The sequence below is a fragment of the Ixodes scapularis genome, unplaced genomic scaffold (genome assembly GCF_016920785.2).
Source record: "Ixodes scapularis isolate PalLabHiFi unplaced genomic scaffold, ASM1692078v2 PGA_scaffold5__190_contigs__length_132052651, whole genome shotgun sequence".
Lineage (NCBI taxonomy): Eukaryota > Metazoa > Arthropoda > Arachnida > Ixodida > Ixodidae > Ixodes > Ixodes scapularis.
Genome location: NW_024609880.1, coordinates 46,744,656 through 46,765,622, shown reverse-complemented (window position 1 = coordinate 46,765,622; position 20,967 = coordinate 46,744,656). Strand labels below are relative to the sequence as shown.

Here is a 20,967-nt window from a genome sequence, read left to right as displayed (position 1 = left end):
GCCGTGCTTTGGTGCGCCGCACGTGGCACAGCGGGCTTTGTCACTGTTAGGGCATTGCGTACTGCGGTGCCCGATGCAATGGCAGGTGTCACATACATGAGTTTGTCGATGGAAAGGATATACACGCACCGTGAATGAGCCCAGGCCCACGCGGAACGGGAGGCTGGTGCCCTCGAACGTGATTAACGCCGACCCGGAGGTGCCGAGAGGTCGTGCCTGAAGGATGGTACATTTCCGACGATGAAGATGCTGCAGGAGCTGCGCGGAATCCATACCACCAGCGTTTTTGATAAAGCCGCGAGTCTGGCCGCGTCGAATAGCCTCGTAGGCTTGGACGGGGACGTGTTTCTTGTCGATCGGTATGTATGTTATCTTGAGTAAAGCGTCACGCACTTGAGAAGAGGTGGCATCGACCGCGAGTTGGTTACTGCGGTCGAGGTACCGTACTTGGTAACAGGGTTGTAATGATGGGTGAGATTGGAGGCCCGTTTGTGTAGCGATGGCGGAGTCAATGGTGAGGAAAGTTGCGCCCATGATCCGACATGGTTTGGTTGGTCGTAATATGACGGTGTGGAGAAACTCGCTTTGGGGCGAAACGGCGTGAGGCATCCCGGACTGGGCCGTCTTACGGCGGCGAGACACGGTATGCCAACCATCCTCTAGAGCGGACGAGGCACCATTGGAGTGAAATGGACGGCACGCTGGTGTGACGGTGAACTTGACGGTGGAGGAGCCGAGGTGCGTGCTGCGAGCACGTTTAGTTCCATCGGCGGCGTAGCGGATGTGGTACGTGCTGCCGAGAGGGGGGAACTTACCCGTGGGATCATCATCACCAAGGATAGAAAACGGATTCCGAGTAGTGATCGCAGTTTGCCTCGACGCGGCACTGAGTGATGCGTGAGGCAGTGAGATGCCTGCGTTAGCGGCAGCAACGGCGGAGGGTGATACGTTCGGGAGTAGGGTTAGCGAGGCGGTTGCAGCCGGCGTAGGCGCCTCAATGGGCTGAGAATTCATATCATCAGGAAGAGGAAGGTCCTGAGGGTTCCGACGGTGCCGAGGGTCGTCATGATGTCCTTACGGAAGTGTGAGCCGAAGCTCAGGCGTAAGGAGAGCGAAAAATGCCAAAAATTGAAGGAGCTGAATCGAGACCGGTAGGAAGAGATGACGTCTTCTTCTTCCTCCTTGCTTTAGCTGAAATCGGTGGTGCATCAGTTTTTTTCGGGAAGGGCAGCAAAATCGGAGGTGCATCAGTTTTTCTTTTTTTGGAAATGGCGGCAACTAATACGCCATACAGTAATTGCTTTATTCTCGCTGACGAACCATCTAACACAATCAACTTATAAGGCACTTATTTGTGTCGGTCTTATAGCCGCAATTTCATCACCCAGAGAAATGACCAGGTGACGTCTCAAAAGACAGCAAAAGCTATAGACGCTTTGCAGCAGCTGTGCTCGGACGCCGCCATAACTGACCTTCAGTTTTTGTTTCCTCTTATTTCGTTTATTTCACTTCATCATTACTATAGCAGGCCAGGTTATTGCCATATTAGATTCAACTGTGTCCTTTTCTAAAGCATCGGCCTTTGCAGAGGATCGTCAACTACCTTTTCAGTTGCTCGGCATCTCGGTAAGACAGGAGAAGGTCAGCAATGGCGGCTGTAATTTGGCGCGTCTGTAAAGCGTCTATACGGGAGCACCAGATGAACTTCAGAGCGGCTGCTGCATTTTGTTACCTTTTTAGAGCGAGGATGTAGTGTGTATACCTCCTGTAGAGGGCAAGAATTCCTACATTGGGAAGAAGCGGGGACAAGGCCTTCCTTCAAATGCGTCAAGTCTCCTTGAGCTTCGGGATACAAAGGAACGGCAGTCTTCGGCGCTAATCTTACAGTTACTCTGCCTCTCTTGCATCATGTCTGTTCACTCCCCGCGCCTCATAGCAGTGTTGTTGCTGTGGGGGGATCGTTAAACTTTTGGGTTTTTTTGGACTACCTGAATCACTTCCTCCTTCCCCCCTCCTTTTCTACGCCACATGCTTCCCCCTCTGCAAATATCAGCTGATCTTCTAACATCTTATCTTTTTTGATAGACAAAATAACTACTAAGATTCGAAAGTAATTTGTACTTTGAGTGGAAGTCACTCGGAAAAGTAGTTAAAATAAACTACTAGCTACCAAAATAGAAATGTAATTGAAAGTTACTAAACTAACCAGAACAGTAGTTAAACTACAGCAACTTGAGTAAGGTAGTTGAACTACGTACAAGTCTGGCTGGCAGGCGCTCTGCGTAGGGGTTTTCACCTATCTGCCTAGCCCCACGCACCATCACATAGGCCCCTTCCAGTATGTGCAAATAAAATTATTATTATTATTATTAATAATATTATTATTATTATTAATATTATTATTATTATTATAACAGTCGTGTTTTCCGCTCACAAGTAGTTTGTGCAAAACAGAATAATATTGCTTTTAAGTTCACGCCATTTCGCGATTTTCATGTATCTGCATAAAACTAAACACAGAACTATCATGCCCTCGACGTTGCAAATCCGACATTCCTAACAATCCCCATCTTCCTAAACATCCGTGGGTGTCCTAACACCAGAAACCGGAATTTTAAAGGTTCAAAACGGCACGTTGCGAATATGAAACGCACACTTTCATGCAAAGCTGACGTCAAATGACTCAAATCGAAAAAAAAAACAACAAAAAACATGCATATTTACACTATGGTTATTTCTTCTGGTGAAGGCTCAGCAATCGTTGCATTCGTTTTCGCGCACGAAATCGTGACTCCCAGAGAAAGTAAGAACGCAGTGATTGCCTTTATTTTAGCAATGTAAACACGCTTGCAGGCGTGCGCTGATGAAGCCTCAAAATCAAAACTCCCGTAGCGTGATTCGTGACTGCGCCGGCTGCTACCCAACCTCGTTGTCACGCCACTTTCTGCAAGCAAACATTAAAATTACCAAAAAACACACAAAAGCGACATCGATACAATTATCTTGTAGATTATCACCTTATTTAGTCATAACCGTTTTAATAGGCACTACATGTTGTATTTATTTTAAGAAGAAAAAACAATTTTTTTTTTAAAAGTTAAATATCAATGTTAAATCTGGTAACATTGTATTTTTGCCGGATCATTGCCAAATCTTTAGAAAAGTTCGGCAAAAGTTGCGCCGAATTTTCGATTCGGCACAAGTTCGGCCCATCAATAGCAAAACTATGCGACCCAGGGGGGGGGGGGGGGGAGGGTCTGGTTTGCCCCCCCCTCAAAAACAAGTTGGCACGCCACTGGGTGAAAGGGTTTAGAGTACAAGAGCGGGGAACAAGGGGCCTCCATTCTTCTCTGTTGGCCCGGTTGGTGCGACGGCGTCAGAGGATAGATGTACGGTAGGTTCAGGCCTTGTGTTTTGTCTGGGCTCAGTGGTGGAGAGCTGAATGCCTTGAAGCCGCGTGCCGACAGGGGGAGCTGCAGGGTCGTAGATGTCTGCTTTTTGGGAGGGACCGAGGGCCCTGGGGGCACTAAAGAAACGTTGGAAGACCCCGAATCTGCACCTTGTTGCGTTGTTGTCATTGTCGTTTGTTGTCGTCGTTGTTTATGGTCGTTGCCGTTTGTTGCCGTCGTCGGGCGTTATCATTGTCATTTGTTGTCGTTGTCGTTCGTTGTTTTCGTTGTCGTTGATGCTTGTCGTTGTTGTTCCTTGTTTGTTGTTTAACTGCCTTTGGTTTATAGGAAGAGTGTAACCAACCTCTGGGGCTGCGCTGTCCTCGCGCGACGCAGCAGAGGCTGGCTGCACTATTTCTCCACGGGGCGCGGTGCCGTCGGGGCCGAGAGGCTCTCCGATAGCAAACCGAAACTTAAAAACACGTCGAATTTTGCGGTTTTCAGAAAGCCGTGAAATGCTTTGCGTGCCTTCTGTCGTTCTGCAATTTGTTGATTTAGTGTTTTTTGATGATGCTGAGCAATTTCCTACTGGAACCCATGTCCTTAAATACAATATTTAAAAAGTTAATTACGCAAAAATAATTAAGAACTTAATTTTCCCAGACTTTAACAATTTTCATAAATAGGCCCCTCGCCCAGGACTTAAACGACACAAGCCATTTTTTCTCGCGATGCGTAGTTTTTGCAATACCGCGTTCGTCCACCTTTCGTGAAACACCCTGTATATAAAACAATAATAACTTCAATTCATTGGAATTGCCATTTTGTGGTTATTGTTACAGTTACCAACACTGCTCATTTTAGAATTACAATTACTGATTTGTTAAACGATGTTTCGTAGTAATTTTGTATTCTTGTATTTCATTTCTTTTTTGCTTTTATATGTAAGTTGCAGTGCCTCATTCCTATCTGTTATGCCTTGAGAGGAAATAAATGAAAATGAGTATAAAATAAAACTGAAAAGTAAGGTCCAGGGTATTTCTGACAGTATTTGCAGATTTTATTTTTAAATACCATGACTCCAGTCGGCAGATTCTTACATGGCTGCGAAAACCCTTGGCGACCGAGGCTTGTAGGCGTGCGCAAAGAACACTTTGACTATCGAGGGGCGAGTTGCCGGCATCTTTTTCGGCCCACCATTTGGTCGATTCCTCTGTCACATCTTTCAGTAGGAGAGGGCTTCCTTCCTCCGTAACCACGTGTTTCAAACAATTGTAAACCATCTAGACACTTAAAAAATCTGGACGCGATTGTCACTTTTAAAGTCCTATAATGCATAAAATGTATATTGGTGTGTCACATGACGTATATTTTCCCGCTAAATTTATCGTGGAAACCGAATGGCTGTATAGGTCAGGGGACGTGAGGTTACGGGATGTGAATTTCCCCGCTAAATTTAGCGGGGAAACTGGATTGGTGTCTGGCTCACAAGACAATAACTTTCCCGCTGAATTTAGTGGGGAAACTGAATTTAGGTTTTGGCCAAAAAGCTCTATTTGGCGGGAAAACTGAGTTGACGTATAGGCCCCGTGCTGTCAATTTTCCCAAGGTGGTATAGGTCACGTGACGTCACTTGACGCCGCTTTCCCCGCTAAATTTAGCCGGAGATTGACGGGATTATTACACCTACACTCACGGGGAAGATATCCTACGGATACCGGTACGGTATCTGCCGGATATGCCCCGCATATTCTGCGCGTATCTCGGATACGTTCGACGTGTCTCTTGACTGCGGCAGACACATTATGTGCAGCTTTCTTTCGGAGCTCAGAATAGCTAATAAATATACACCCAGGCCACTTCAACAACAAACAGAGAACGACAACGACAACCGTGAACGACAACGAAAACAACGAACGACAACGACAAGAAATGACAACGACAACAACCGACAACGGCAACAAAAGACAACGACAACAAACGACAAGGACAACAACACAATTTGGTGCAGATTCGGTGACTTCCAACTTTATTTGAAGGGTTAAGATACACTTATTTCAGAGTTGCTGTCTGCCCACGCCAGTAGTTTTTACGCCTGCACTTCGGCTATGAAAAAAAAAAAAAATACTAAAACGTTTTTTACGAACTTTTGATAAGAACATCCGCGGTAGCAGCTGCAAAAGTTTACCGTATCATGGCAGATGTTTTGTTACTGCGAGCATCTGGTGTACGGGGAGCGGCTGCAAAAGCCAACACATTTGGTGCGCGTCGCAAAATGCAAATCCGAAACGCACATATCCAATTAAACATATGGCAGATCTCTTGTTACTGCAAGCATCTGGTGTACGAAGAGCGGCCGCAAAAGCCAGTATATTTTGGCGCTCGTTGCAAAATGCAAATCCGAAACGTACATACCCAATTCAACACAAACACGTGATCACGCTCGTCCACATCCCCGCGCGGAGAACTGGGTCAGCTAATGAAAGGGGGGCGGTTCATTGGTCTAGCGATAGCTTAGCTCCCACCGCACCTTCAGCGTGGGGTGAACGTTGGATGATGCTTTTTTTAACTCGATAGCGTTTAGAAGCCCATGTCGCAGAAGATCCGGCGTCGGCGGGACCAAAAAATCTTATAATACAACGCGCGCAGCCCCGTGTGACGTCACACGTGGCTGTGACGTCATAGCCCCATCGACCCACTAAATTTGGCGGCAAAGTTTTCCGGTAAATATAGCGAAACACTTTCACCGCCGAATTGAGAAAGAAATTTCCCGCAAAATTTAGCGAAAACTTTTCCCGCCAAACTTAGCTGAAAAATTTTACCACTAAAGTTTGCAGAAAATTTTCCACCAAATTTCGCGGATTTTTTTACCGCCAAATTTCGTGGATTGTTTTACCGCCAAGTCTGGCGGACACCTAAAATACCCAATTATAAAATTGGATCACGCATCACTGATAATGTTTCATACCTAGGAGTAGTGGCGTCGCGACGGGTTACCGCACGGGGTGCCGCTGACCCCAGTGACGCCACTGCTTAGGAGTGAGTCTGGGCTCGCGCCATCAGTTTGAAATGACCATGAACTTCGCGAGGGTGAACAGGCAGTGTCAGGGCCGATCCGGAACGAATGAAAAAGAAGTGCGCGTGGGAATAAGAAAAGGACGCAAGCGGCGTTAGAGCGAGCGGCGCCGAAGAATCGTACCAGGCTGGGAATGCAAAGAGGCTGGACCTCAATTGTCGGTTGGGCCTCAAGAGGTAAGAACCAAGTCTGCTACTTCCCGACGGGTCTCGGCGCCAATCCACCTTGCATCTGACCTAATCTTGTTGGGAGCAAGGACGGTGTGCAAATCTCGCACCCCGCAAGAACGAAACATCCCGGTGCAAATCAAGACCCCACCAACTCCAAAAGATAATTCAATACCGAAGCGCTCGTCGCAACCCGAATCAACCCAAGCCCATGGCATCTACACCAGCCTGCGGCCAGTTACCTACACCAAACTCGGGAGTTGGATTTAGCCTCCCCCACTGGGTAAGTTTTGCGATCGTTTCTCTTCCTTGATTGTATACATTTATGCATTTATAGTTTACTTTTATTTAATTATTTTTCTAGGGCCAATTCGTATTTGTGTTTCCAACGGTACAACAGTGTCTCGACTAACTGATTAAAATCTATAAGTCACTAACCACAACCCGACAGCACCCGCAGCTTCTGCCACCGTTCACTAAAGCTCGATATGGCTTGCGGCATCACCTCCAGGTCCAAAGATGGATACAATGTGAGATACACGTCTTGTGTTTTGAATGCACCGCGGGCAGTGCGCATGGACTCATCGGTACCTTTGCGTCTATACCCCGACTTTATTTGACAAAACCCCGACTGCAGATCGTTACATGAATGGGCAGGCTGCCTCCGACCTAGGCTTGAGGGTATGCACCAGGAACACCGGAGAGTTGAAAGGTGAGCCGCCGGCTTCTTTTTGAGCCCACCACTCTTTCGCTTGCTCGGTGACATCATCGAGCAGGAGAGACCGTTCTTCCTCTGTGACGATGGTTGTCAGGATATTCCCAGCCATTTGATAATTTGAAGAAAAAGAAAAAAAAAATATTTAGGCGGTTCTAATTTTTGAAGGACCCGCCTCTACAGGCTCAGAATTGTTTTATTGGGTCAATGTGTATAAGAAAAGGTAAAGGTGGCATCTATAAATATTGCTGAGATGTTAAGTTTATGCAAAAATAGCTTAGTCAACACACAAAATATTAAGCGTCTGCTTAGAGATAACTCAAATAAACACACATTTCGAGTGTTTCGTGAAATGAAATTTAATTGAGTGTGGTCATAACTAATTATTTTTTCTCAGTCCGAGACGTGTTCCAGACACCATCGAGAACGGTCGACTTTCTCCGGACTCCGCGAACCCCAGAGGAGAAGACGAACGTGATCCATAGCGCCCCTTCGGAAGGCCTGACTCGGCCAGGCGCGTCAGGCCGGGATGCTCTCGGTACAGCCGCCTCGCTGAACCTAATTTCAAGACGCTTGCTCGTTCGAGGGTTGCCTGAAATTGGAGATGGAAACAAGCCTTTGAGGAAGCTAATGGACGGTCCAGTGGCCGGCCATAACCCAGAAGAAATGGCGTTGCTTTGACCCGCAGCCATTCCCGGCAGAAGACCTATAGGGGCCACCTTGGGGTACAAGTAATCCGAAGTACCCGGGAAAACTGGGTACAAGTGCTGCATAGAAAGAAGAAGGAAAACAAGGGTGGAACGGAAATCCCCGTTGACGAAGGCTAGGAAATCAAGGGGGCCAGAGACTGCCATGCAAGGAAGAAGCCCAAGCCGAGGAAACCCCTGCGGTTGCCCAGTATGACGGAGTTCAAGCATAGTCATTATCAGGCCTAGGCGCGTGGCGATCGACTTGAAGACAAGAGCCAAGTAGGGGAGGCGGTACGCACCTCTCTGACAAAAGAACTGGAGGACGGAACCGTTGTCTGGTTGCTCAAAGCGCAAAACCCGATCATGGCGTGCACTGATGAGTGGACTGAGGCGGAGGCCGTGACGGAAATCAGGAAGCTGAACTTTTTGGTCGGACAACTAGATGTCGAGGCGTACCACGTTTCGCCGAGAGAAGACGCATGTGGGGGCGTAATTCACGGAAGCCTGGATTTGACTGATGAGCAGATCAGACAGAAGACCAAGGCTTTCGGGTACGAACATCTTGAAGCGAGGAGGCTTGGAAGATCGCATTCGGTTGTTAAGATCTTCGCGGGAAGCAAGGTTCCTTTCATGGTGAGATTCATTCGGCTTGAAACCCCGTGCTTCAAGGTTCAGTGGCCCAGTTGTGGCAAGGTGGGCCACGGTTCAGTGGCCTACCTCGCCACAACTGCGGCGAGGTGGGCCACTGAACCGATGTTTGCAGCAAACCGGCCGGTTTCGCTATCCGATATGCGGCACAGCCAATGTGGGAGGGGCATGTGTGTGAGCCGTAATGTGCCTTCTGCGGGAGGGGGGGGGGGGGGAGGGGGAGGGGGAGGCACATAAGACCTATGATAGGTCCTGTCCAGAGAAAATTTACGAGGAGGCCAGGACGGACAAGGAGAAGAGACAGAGCCGTGGCTCCAGGTAGGTAGGTAGGAACGTTTATTTCACTTTTTTGCATTAAGAAATGCTGCGGTGAAAGGGTTTAGGGTACAGGAGCGGGGGACAGGGAGCTTCCATTCTTCTCTGTTGGCCCGGTTGGTGTGACGGCGTCAGAGAATAGATGTGCAGTAGGTTCAGGCCTGGTGTTTTGCCTGGGCTCAGTGGTGGAGAGCTGAATGCCTTGAAGCCGCGCGCCGACAGGGGGAGCTGCAGGGTCCTGGATGTACGCGAGCAGCGATCGCCAGAGTTCGATAGCGATCACTTTGGGGAAGGAGGGGTCCGGGCAGGCCCAGGCATGCAGCGAGGTAGGCCTGAATCTCTGCTGGATGGTAGCCAAGGTGCGGGTTCGGGGCTCCGAGTATAGCGGGCAGTCCCAGAGCAGGTGCTCCAGATCAGCGCTTTTGTGGCACAATGCGCTTGCACCAGGAAGGTTGGTGGTAGCAGCACAACTGCCCTTTTCGCGGTGGCTGCTGCTGTGCTGACGGAACCGCTGTAGCAGGTAAGGGGTGAGGATGGTCCCGGTCTGAATTTGGCGGAGCGTGACAAGCTGCCGGCGAGAGAAGAGTTGAGAAGGAGGGAAGGGTGTAAGGAGGGGATTGGCGGTAGCCAAGAGGTAGGCTCTGCGGTAGTGCCGTGCCTTGAATATCTCTTCCGCTGGGTCGGGTGGTAGTGCACGGGACTCTACTTGTTCGTGAGGAAGGCAAACTGTATCTTTGGATCTTGCTCTGGCCTGCACGGATAGTAAGAGCGCGCGTGCGAGGCGGTGAGCTTTTTCGTTGCCGGGTATTCCGGAGTGTCCGGGTACCCAGTGTATTGTGAGGTCGTGCCCGAGAGCACGTAAGTGTTGCACGGAGAGTCTGAGCTGCTCAACAGCCACGGTGGTGTGCCGAACATCTGCACAAGCCCGATGTGCAGCTTGAGAATCTGTAAAGACGTGGAAATGGGTCTTGGAGTTGCTGTTGTTGGAGGAATCGTTTGCAAGTCGAACATAATCAATGATAGCGTGCATTTCTGCTTGTGTGCTGTGGACGGGCTCCGTTGTGGCGTGATAGAGTTGCCCCTGAGTTGACGTAGTGGTTTCAACCCAAGCCGTGGCAAAATCCGTTCCATCTTGAGGACAAGCGGCGTCCGTGTAGACGATGCGGATATCTTCTTCCAGGCAGGCGGTTTGGGTCCACTTGACATGTGTCTTGACGAATGTTCGTCTTCGTTCTACTTGCTCAGGGGGCATATGCTGTGGCAGCGGTGTGAAATCGGTGAGCATGATGTGCTCCCAGGGCGGCGACAGTTGTGGGAGGTCTGGAAGGTTGGTAATGTCATGTCCAAGCCTGGCTAGCGTGTGTCTGCCCGCGGGTGTAGATCGAAGGCGGACCTCTTGTGTGTGAAGGTGTGTCTAAAGAAGCTTTGTGAGGTCATTAATGCCACTGCAGCTTTTCAGAGCTGCTAGTGGTGTGTAACGAGGGAGCCCAGTGGTTATTCGCCTTGCCTCGTGGTTGAGACGTTCTAGGGCTTGAAGTTGCGTCCGGGTGACGGGGTGGTATGGCAAACCATACATCACTTTCGCGTGAATAAAGGAGGTGACAAACTGGCGAAGTTCGCGTTCTTTTACCCCCCTGGTTCGGTTTGAGATTCTGCGCAGGACGTGTAAAACCTGTTTAGTGGTTGCGACAGTACGGCTATACCAGGAGTTTGCTGTGCATTTTTCGTCGATGAACATCCCGAGCAATCGGATGGAGACTTTGCGAGCGATGGGCTGCTCACCGATTGATAAGCTGATGTTGTCTTTGTCGGCTTCTTTGGCTTTGGTATGTCTGCCCCCATGAACCACGACGAACTCAATTTTGTCTGGCGCCGTAGCCAAACCCACTTCGATTGAGTATGCATGTATGGTGTCGAGTGCCGCTTGGAGGGCTTCCTCTTGTTTGCCTAAGCATCCCGTGTGGGTCCACACTGAAACATCGTCTGCGTATATGGCGTGTTCGACGTTCGGAATCTTTGCCAGCCTTGCCGGTAGTTGGGACATTGCTATGTTAAACAACGTAGGGGCTATCACGGATCCCTGGGGGACACCGACCCCGTTGTGGTGGGTGCTGCTGGTTTCTTGCCCGATTTGAACTTGGAATGATCTGTTCTCTAGGAAGGCAGCAATAAAGTTGTAGATCTTTCCTTTCAGTCCGAGATCACGAGCTTTGGCGAGGACCGTGGCATGAGGAACGCCGTCGAAGGCCTTTCGGATATCCACTGCCACCACGATTTTGGGGTGTGGGGAGGATTTGTTCAGGACAGTTTCTTTGAGGCGAAGAAGGACGTCCTGAGTTGATAGACCAGGACGGAAGCCATATTGGGTAGGATAGAGGAGCTGTTTGTCTTCGATGTGCCAGATCAAGCAAGCGTTCACCATGCTCTCCATCAGTTTGCAAAGGCAAGAAGTTAACGAAATAGGCCTGAGGTTCGTTAGAGAATGGTTTTTTTTTTCCAGGCTTCGGGATTGGCTTCACAAGAGAATTTCCATGCCTCGGGTAGTTTGCCCTCGTTCCAGATCTGATTGATCTCGTCAAGAAGGGCGTTTTTGTAAGAGTCCGGCAAATTGCGGAGATGGGCGTAGGATATGCTATCGGCGCCCGGCGTGCTCCGCGCATTTGCGTGTTGGAGAGCGTGGTTGAGCTCTGCCATGCAGAAAGGGCTGTTGCAGTTCCCGATTAATTATTTCGAGCCGGAGTTGTTGGGTGCGGGTAAGGTGGTAGTACAGGTAGCCGTACATAATGCGGGACACCACGAAGGCCCTAGCAAAGATACGGAGATCATGTTCGTGCACCCCGCGGGAGCGGTGGGCTACCCTGTATAACAGGTGGTTCAGCTGTTTCGAGGTGCTGATGGTACGCTGAAACCAAGTCGCCGCCCGGCTGTCTTGGTCGAGGTGAAAACCAAGAATCCAGATGCTCGTGCGGCGTGAGATGGGAGTACCTGCGAGCGTGAGCTGAATGCACTGTTTTTCTGCTTCTTTTGCATGGTGTGCGACGACCGCCATGAATAACGACGAACTCCGTCTTGTCGGGAGCGGGAGCGAGGCCAACAGACTGGATGTAGTCGTGGATGATGTCGAGCCCAGCTTGAATGGCATCCTGTTGGTAACCGGGTGAGCCAGAGTGGGTCCACAACGTAATATCGTCGGCGTAGATCGCATGTTCGAGGTTAGGCACCTCACTAAGGCGGGGAGGAAGGCCAGCAAGGACGATATTGAAAAGTACTGGAGAAAGAACGGACCCTTGTGGAACGCCCACTCGATTTGTATGGGTGATTCCGTGGGATGTGCCGACGTGAACAATGAAAGTGCGATCTTCGAGGAACGCCGCGATAAAGTTGTATGCCCGACCGGTGATGCCTAGCTGTTGTGCCATTGAGAGGACGGAGGAGTGCGGGACGCTGTCAAACGCCTTGCGCACGTCGACCCCTGCCACAATACGAAGATGCGGTGATGATGTAGATAGCGTATCGTGCTGGAGGCGGCTCATGACGTCCTGAGTGGAGAGTCCAGGGCGGAACCCGTATTGCGATGGGCTGAGCAGCTGGTTGGACTCAAGCCACCACTGCAGACGGGCGTTCAGCATGCTCTCAACCGTTTTGCAGAGACATGATGTGAGGGGTACTGGGCGTAGATTTGTGAGAGACGTAGGTGGTTTGCCGGGCTTCGGAATAGGACATACCGTCGAGTGACGCCACTCGGAAGGGACGCACCCAGAATCCCACACCAGGTTGATCTCCGTCAGTACGGTCTCTTTTAGGGCGGTGGGAAGGTTGCGAAGTTGCCCGACGGTGATGTTGTCAGGGCCTGGTGCACTGTGTGTGTTTGCCCTATCCAGGGCGGCCTTGAGTTCGTGGAGGGTGAACGGGGAATCCAAGCCGATGGGCTCGGGAGCAGGGTGAATACGAGTGTAGCACCCAGGGTCATGCCGAGATGGTTGTGGAAAAAAGACATCAGACGCTCTTTCCGCTAGCTCCTCGAAGGAAACGCCTTCGCGGAGGGCAACGGCAGCGGCAGGTTGTCTAGGTTTGCGGTCTCCAAGGAGAAAGCGCAGAAGCCTCCATACTTTGGAGAGATTGGTATTACCGGAAACGGAGCTGCACATGGAGGTCCAGCGGTCAGAAGCCAGTTCCGATGTGTAGCTCGAGATGGTGTCTTGCACCTGGCGCAAAACCCTGAGGAGCCGACGTGGTCTACCAGATCGGCGGTAGCGAGCCAACAGGCGTATGCGGCGGTTCCAAAGGGTGAGTAAATGTGCATCAGGTGCCGGAGCGTCCCCGGGAACGGTTAGGCGTTTGGTGGCGGCCTTGTGGGCACACTGGATGGCTTGTATAATGTCCGAGAAACCGGTGACGTCCATGACAGAAATCAGGGCTGCCCGAAACTTGTCCCACTTGGTGATAAAGGTGTCCCGACGGGTGTTGTGGTGAGATGAAGTTGGAGATGGGAAGTGATAATGTAAAGTGATGAGAAGGTGATCGCTGCCGAGGTGATCGCTGGTGACCTGCCACTTCCAGCGTTGAGGGAAGCGAGCCCAGGTCAGGTCGGGGCAAGTGTCTTGTTGCCGGGAGGTTTGGCCGATACGTGTATGTGTGTTTGGGTTATTCAGGAGGGAAAGTTTGAGTTCGGTGAGGTCCGCAAGGAGCCGTGTACCGCGAGGAAGGTCAACATCGTAACCCCAGGCCGTATGTTTTGCGTTGAAGTCACCGCATGCTATAATGTCGTCCTTGGGGTAAAGACGAGAAAAGTGTTTGATGAAGGCGACATTTAGCGGCTGCCTTGTGCGACGATTTAACGACGTGTCGGGGGTCACGTACACAGAGAAAAGAAGAACAGGTCGGCGAGGAAGGAGGAGCAGTCGCAACCCTTGACACTGGTGATGATGGAGCACCACTGTGATGTGTCGAGGGGAGTGAATGGGACTGAGCGATGGACATACAGTGCGGCGCGGATACGAGGCAAGGAGGCACTAGTCTCGGCGTCCGGAGCAAGTCCGTCGTACTGTGGCAAAGCCGGAAGTGGGCCGTTGAGTTCTTGTATAGCGAAGGCACCGGGTGTGTCAGATGGAGAATGAAGATGAAATTTTTCGATAAGGTCTGCTTTTTTGCGTCGGAGCGAGCGACAGTTCCATTGAACAATTGTGGGTGCGCTAGTCATGTTTAGGCGTGAATTGCGCGGGAGGGCCGAATGGAATGATGCCCTGCATCATGAGACGGTCAATGACTGCGCGGGTGCAGGTATCCACCAAAGTAGAGATCGACTGCTGCATGGCAGCAAGCTGTTGCAAGGCAGCTTGCGTTTGTTTTGTGAGAAGGGCCATTTGTTGGGTCATGGCCGTTAAGTCGTCTACTGCCGGAATTGGGGCGGGCGTCTCGCGAGCGGTGTTGACAGCCTTCACGGCTTCTGCAAAGGATGTGCGAGGCGGTTCCGATGTAGGGAGCTGCGTGTGGGTGACAAAGGCGCTGAGAGCCGGCACATGGGATTTAGCGGCGAGAATCGGGCGGGAGTCTGTCTTGGGCTTAGTAGTTGTCGATGAGGCTATTGGGACCGTTAGCGCAACTGGCGGCATAGCTGGAAGTGTGAGGGTTGGAGTCGGGGGCACCGGCGGCGGCGGCGGCGGCGGCGGCGGCGGCGGCGGCGGCGGCGGCGGCGGCGGCGGCGGCGGCGGCGGCGGCGGCGGCGGCGGCGGCGGCGGCGGCGGCGGCGGCGGCGGCGGCGGCGGCGGCGGCGGCGGCGGCGGCGGCGGCGGCGGCGGCGGCGGCGGCGGCGGCGGCGGCGGCGGCGGCGGCGGCGGCGGCGGCGGCGGCGGCGGCGGCGGCGGCGGCGGCGGCGGCGGCGGCGGCGGCGGCGGCGGCGGCGGCGGCGGCGGCGGCGGCGGCGGCGGCGGCGGCGGCGGCGGCGGCGGCGGCGGCGGCGGCGGCGGCGGCGGCGGCGGCGGCGGCGGCGGCGGCGGCGGCGGCGGCGGCGGCGGCGGCGGCGGCGGCGGCGGCGGCGGCGGCGGCGGCGGCGGCGGCGGCGGCGGCGGCGGCGGCGGCGGCGGCGGCGGCGGCGGCGGCGGCGGCGGCGGCGGCGGCGGCGGCGGCGGCGGCGGCGGCGGCGGCGGCGGCGGCGGCGGCGGCGGCGGCGGCGGCGGCGGCGGCGGCGGCGGCGGCGGCGGCGGCGGCGGCGGCGGCGGCGGCGGCGGCGGCGGCGGCGGCGGCGGCGGCGGCGGCGGCGGCGGCGGCGGCGGCGGCGGCGGCGGCGGCGGCGGCGGCGGCGGCGGCGGCGGCGGCGGCGGCGGCGGCGGCGGCGGCGGCGGCGGCGGCGGCGGCGGCGGCGGCGGCGGCGGCGGCGGCGGCGGCGGCGGCGGCGGCGGCGGCGGCGGCGGCGGCGGCGGCGGCGGCGGCGGCGGCGGCGGCGGCGGCGGCGGCGGCGGCGGCGGCGGCGGCGGCGGCGGCGGCGGCGGCGGCGGCGGCGGCGGCGGCGGCGGCGGCGGCGGCGGCGGCGGCGGCGGCGGCGGCGGCGGCGGCGGCGGCGGCGGCGGCGGCGGCGGCGGCGGCGGCGGCGGCGGCGGCGGCGGCGGCGGCGGCGGCGGCGGCGGCGGCGGCGGCGGCGGCGGCGGCGGCGGCGGCGGCGGCGGCGGCGGCGGCGGCGGCGGCGGCGGCGGCGGCGGCGGCGGCGGCGGCGGCGGCGGCGGCGGCGGCGGCGGCGGCGGCGGCGGCGGCGGCGGCGGCGGCGGCGGCGGCGGCGGCGGCGGCGGCGGCGGCGGCGGCGGCGGCGGCGGCGGCGGCGGCGGCGGCGGCGGCGGCGGCGGCGGCGGCGGCGGCGGCGGCGGCGGCGGCGGCGGCGGCGGCGGCGGCGGCGGCGGCGGCGGCGGCGGCGGCGGCGGCGGCGGCGGCGGCGGCGGCGGCGGCGGCGGCGGCGGCGGCGGCGGCGGCGGCGGCGGCGGCGGCGGCGGCGGCGGCGGCGGCGGCGGCGGCGGCGGCGGCGGCGGCGGCGGCGGCGGCGGCGGCGGCGGCGGCGGCGGCGGCGGCGGCGGCGGCGGCGGCGGCGGCGGCGGCGGCGGCGGCGGCGGCGGCGGCGGCGGCGGCGGCGGCGGCGGCGGCGGCGGCGGCGGCGGCGGCGGCGGCGGCGGCGGCGGCGGCGGCGGCGGCGGCGGAGGCGGAGGCGGAGGCGGAGGCGGAGGCGGTGGCGGTGGCGGTGGCGGTGGCGGTGGCGGTGGCGGTGGCGGTGGCGGTGGCGGTGGAGGAGGAGGAGGAGGCTGCTCCTCCGGGAATGAGGAAGGTGGCGGACGACGCTGTGGAGCCCCGCGGTCTCGTTGAGCCATCATGCGTTGAATTTCTTTTCTTTTTGGGCAGGAGCGGGCCGTGGCGAGATGGGTTCCGCCGCAGTTCCGGCACTTGGGTTGGGCAGACGAGCACTGGTCTGTGCCGTGCTTTGGTGCGCCGCACGTGGCACAGCGGGCTTTGTCACTGTTAGGGCATTGCGTACTGCGGTGCCCGATGCAATGACAGGTGTCGCATACATGAGTTTGTCGATGGAAAGGATATACACGCACCATGAATGAGCCCAGGCCCACGCGGAACGGGAGGCTGGTGCCCTCGAACGTGATTAACGCCGACCCGGAGGTGCCGAGAGGTCGTGCCTGAAGGATGGTACATTTCCGACAATGAAGATGCTGCAGGAGCTGCGCGGAATCCATACCACCAGCGTTTTTGATAAAGCCGCGAGTCTGGCCGCGTCGAATAGCCTCGTAGGCTTGGACGGGGACGTGTTTCTTGTCGATCGGTATGTATGTTATCTTGAGTAAAGCGTCACGCACTTGAGAAGAGGTGGCATCGACCGCGAGTTGGTTACTGCGGTCGAGGTACCGTACTTGGTAACGGGGTTGTAATGATGGGTGAGATTGGAGGCCCGTTTGTGTAGCGATGGCGGAGTCAATGGTGAGGAAAGGTGCGCCCACGATCCGACATGGTTTGGTTGGTCGTAATATGACGGTGTGGAGAAACTCGCTTTGGGGCGAAACGGCGTGAGGCATCCCGGACTGGGCCGTCTTACGGCGGCGAGACACGGTATGCCAACCATCCTCTAGAGCGGACGAGGCATCATTGGAGTGAAATGGACGGCACGCTGGTGTGACGGTGAACTTGACGGTGGAGGAGCCGAGGTGCGTGCTGCGAGCACGTTTAGTTCCATCGGCGGCGTAGCGGATGTGGTACGTGCTGCCGAGAGGGGGGAACTTACCCGTGGGATCATCATCACCAAGGATAGAAAACGGATTCCGAGTAGTGATCGCAGTTTGCCTCGACGCGGCACTGAGTGATGCGTGAGGCAGTGAGATGCCTGCGTTAGCGGCAGCAACGGCGGTGGGTGATACGTTCGGGAGTAGGGTTAGCGAGGCGGTTGCAGCCGGCGTAGGCGCCTCAATGGGCTGAGAATTCATATCATCAGGAAGAGGAAGGTCCTGAGAGTTCCGACGGTGCCGAGGGTCGTCATGATGTCCTTACGGAAGTGTGAGCCGAAGCTCAGGCGTAAGGAGAGCGAAAAATGCCAAAAATTGAAGGAGCTGAATCGAGACCGGTAGGAAGAGATGACGTCTTCTTCTTCCTCCTTGCTTTAGCTGAAATCGGTGGTGCATCAGTTTTCTTCGGGAAGGGCAGCAAAATCGGAGGTGCATCAGTTTTTCTTTTTTTTTTGGAAATGGCGGCAACTAATACGCCATACAGTAATTGCTTTATTCTCGCTGACGAACCATCTAACACAATCAACTTATAAGGCACTTATTTGTGTCGGTCTTATAGCCGCAATTTCATCACCCAGAGAAATGAGCAGGTGACGTCTCAAAAGACAGCACAAGCTATAGACGCTTTGCAGCAGCTGTGCTCGGACGCCGCCATAACTGTCCTTCAGTTTTTGTTTCCTCTTATTTCGTTTATTTCACTTCATCATTACTATAGCAGGCCAGGTTATTGCCATATTAGATTCAACTGTGTCCTTTTCTAAAGCATCGGCCTTTGCAGAGGATCGTCAACTACCTTTTCAGTTGCTCGGCATCTCGGTAAGACAGGAGAAGGTCAGCAATGGCGGCTGTAATTTGGCGCGTCTGTAAAGCGTCTATACGGGAGCACCAGATGAACTTCAGAGCGGCTGCTGCATTTCGTTACCTTTTTAGAGCGAGGATGTAGTGTGTATACCTCCTGTAGAGGGCAAGAATTCCTACATTGGGAAGAAGCGGGGACAAGCCCTTTCTTCAAATGCGTCAAGTCTCCTTGAGCTTCGGGATACAAAGGAACGGCAGTCTTCGGCGCTAATCTTACAGTTACTCTGCCTCTCTTGCATCATGTCTGTTCACTCCCCGCGCCTCATAGCAGTGTTGTTGCTGTGGGGGGATCGTTAAACTTTTGGGTTTTTTTTGGACTATCTGAATCACTTTCTTCTTCCCCCCTCCTTTTCTACGCCACATGCTTCCCCCTCTGCAAATATCAGCTGATCTTCTAACATCTTATCTTTTTTGATAGACAAAATAATTACTAAAATTCGAAAGTAATTTGTAATTTGAGTGGAAGTCACTCGGAAAAGTAGTTAAAATAAACTACTAGCTACCAAAATAGAAATGTAATTGAAAGTTACTAAACTATCTAGAAAAGTGTATAAACTACAGCAACTTGAGTAAAGTAGTTGAACTACGTACAAGTCTGGCTGGCAGGCGCTCTGCGTAGGGGTTTTCACCTATCTGCCTAGCCCCGCGCACCATCACATAGGCCCCTTCCAGTATGTGCAAATAAAATTATTATTATTATTATTAATATTATTATTATTATTATAACAATCGTGTTTTCCGCTCACAAGTAGTTTGTGCAAAACAGAATAATATTGCTTTTAAGTTCACGCCATTTCGCGATTTTCATGTATTTGCATAAAACTAAACACAGAACTATCATGCCCTCGACGTTGCAAATCCGACATTCCTAACAATCCCCATCTTCCTAAACATCCGTGTGTGTCCTAACACCAGAAACCGGAATTTTAAAGGTTAAAAACGGCACGTTGCGAATATGAAACGCACACTTTCATGCAAAGCTGACGTCAAGTGACTCAAATCGAAAAAAAAAAGACATGCATATTTACACTATGGTTATTTCTTCTGGTGAAGGCTCAGCAATCGTTGCATTCGTTTTCGCGCACGAAATCGTGACTCCCAGAGAAAGTAAGAACGCAGTGATTGCCTTTATTTTAGCAATGTAAACACGCTTGCAGGCGTGCGCTGATGAAGCCTCAAAATCAAAACTCCCGTAGCGTGATTCGTGACTACGCCGGCTGCTACCCAACCTCGTTGTCAAGCCACTTTCTGCAAGCAAACACTAAAATCACCAAAAAACACACAAAAGCGACATCGATACAATTATCTTGTAGATTATCACCTTATTTAGTCATAACCGTTTCAATAGGCACTACATTTTTTAAGAAGAAAAAACAATTTTTTTTTTAAGTTAAATATCAATGTTAAATCTGGTAACATTGTATTTTTGCCGAATCATTGCCAAATCTTTAGAAAAGTTCGGCAAAAGTTGCGCCGAATTTTCGATTCGGCACAAGTTCGGCCCATCAATAGCAAAACTATGCGACCCAGGGGGGGGGGAGGAGGGTCTGGTTTGCCCCCCCCCCTCAAGAACAAGTTGGCACGCCACTGGGTGAAAGGATTTAGAGTACAGGAGCGGGGAACAAGGGGCCTCCATTCTTCTCTGTTGGCCCGGTTGGTGCGACGGCGTCAGAGGATAGATGTATGGTAGGTTCAGGCCTTGTGTTTTGTCTGGGCTCAGTGGTGGAGAGCTGAATGCCTTGAAGCCGCGTGCCGACAGGGGGAGGTGCAGGGTCGTAGATGTCTGCTTTTTGGGAGGGACCGAGGGCCCTGGGGGCACTAAAGAAACGTTGGAAGACCCCGACTCTGCACCTTGTTGCGTTGTTGTCATTGTCGTTTGTTGTCGTCGTTGTTTATGGTCGTTGCCGTTTGTTGCCGTTTTCGGGCGTTTTCATTGTCATTTGTTGTCGTTGTCGTTCGTTGTTTTCGTTGTCGTTGATGTTTGTCGTTGTTGTTCCTTGTTTGTTGTTTAACTGCCTTTGGTTTATAGGAAGAGTGTAACCAACCTCTGGGGCTGCGCTGTCCTCGCGCGACGCAGCAGAGGCTGGCTGCACTATTTCTCCACGGGGCGCGGTGCCGTCGGGGCCGAGAGGCGCTCCGATAGCAAACCGAAACTTGAAAACACGTCGAATTTTGCGGTTTTCAGAAAGCCGTGAAATGCTTTGCGTGCCTTCTGTCGTTCTGCAATTTGTTGATTTAGTGTTTTTTGATGATGCTGAGCAATTTCCTACTGGAACCCATGTCCTTAAATACAATATTAAAAAAGTTAATTACGCAAAAATAATTAAGAACTTAATTTTCCCAGACTTTAACAATTTTCATAAATAGGCCCCTTGCCCAGGACTTAAACGACACAAGCCGTTTTTTCTCGCGATGCGTAGTTTTTGCAATACCGCGTTCGTCCAGTTTTCGTGAAACGCCCTGTATATAAAACAATAATAACTTCAATTCCTTGGAATTGCGATTTTGTGGTTATTGTTACAGTTACCAACACTGCTCATTTTAGAATTACAATTACTGATTTGTTAAACGATGTTTCGTAGTAATTTTGTATTCTTGTATTTCATTTCTTTTTTGCTTTTATATGTAAGTTGCAGTGCCTCATTCCTATCTGTTATGCCTTGAGAGGAAATAAATGAAAATGAGTATAAAATAAAACTGAAAAGTAAGGTCCAGGGTATTTCTGACAGTATTTACAGATTTTATTTTTAAATAGCATGACTCCAGTCGGCAGATTCTTACATGGCTGCGAAAACCCTTGGCGACCGAGGCTTGTAGGCGTGCGCAAAGAACACTTTGACCATCGA

The 20,967-nt window shown here is 53.6% G+C and overlaps 1 protein-coding gene across 1 annotated transcript in view; it reads right to left on the bottom strand.

Annotated features, from left to right (window-relative positions):
- Positions 1-7,273: 7,273 nt before the first annotated feature.
- The window catches only part of LOC115312855 (juvenile hormone acid O-methyltransferase-like), a 32,654-nt gene continuing 18,960 nt past the window's right edge, over positions 7,274-20,967 (bottom strand). The window contains exon 4 of the mRNA XM_040207980.1: positions 7,274-7,467. Within this exon, the coding sequence (XP_040063914.1) occupies positions 7,274-7,467 (194 nt within the window). The remainder of the gene's footprint in view (positions 7,468-20,967) is intronic.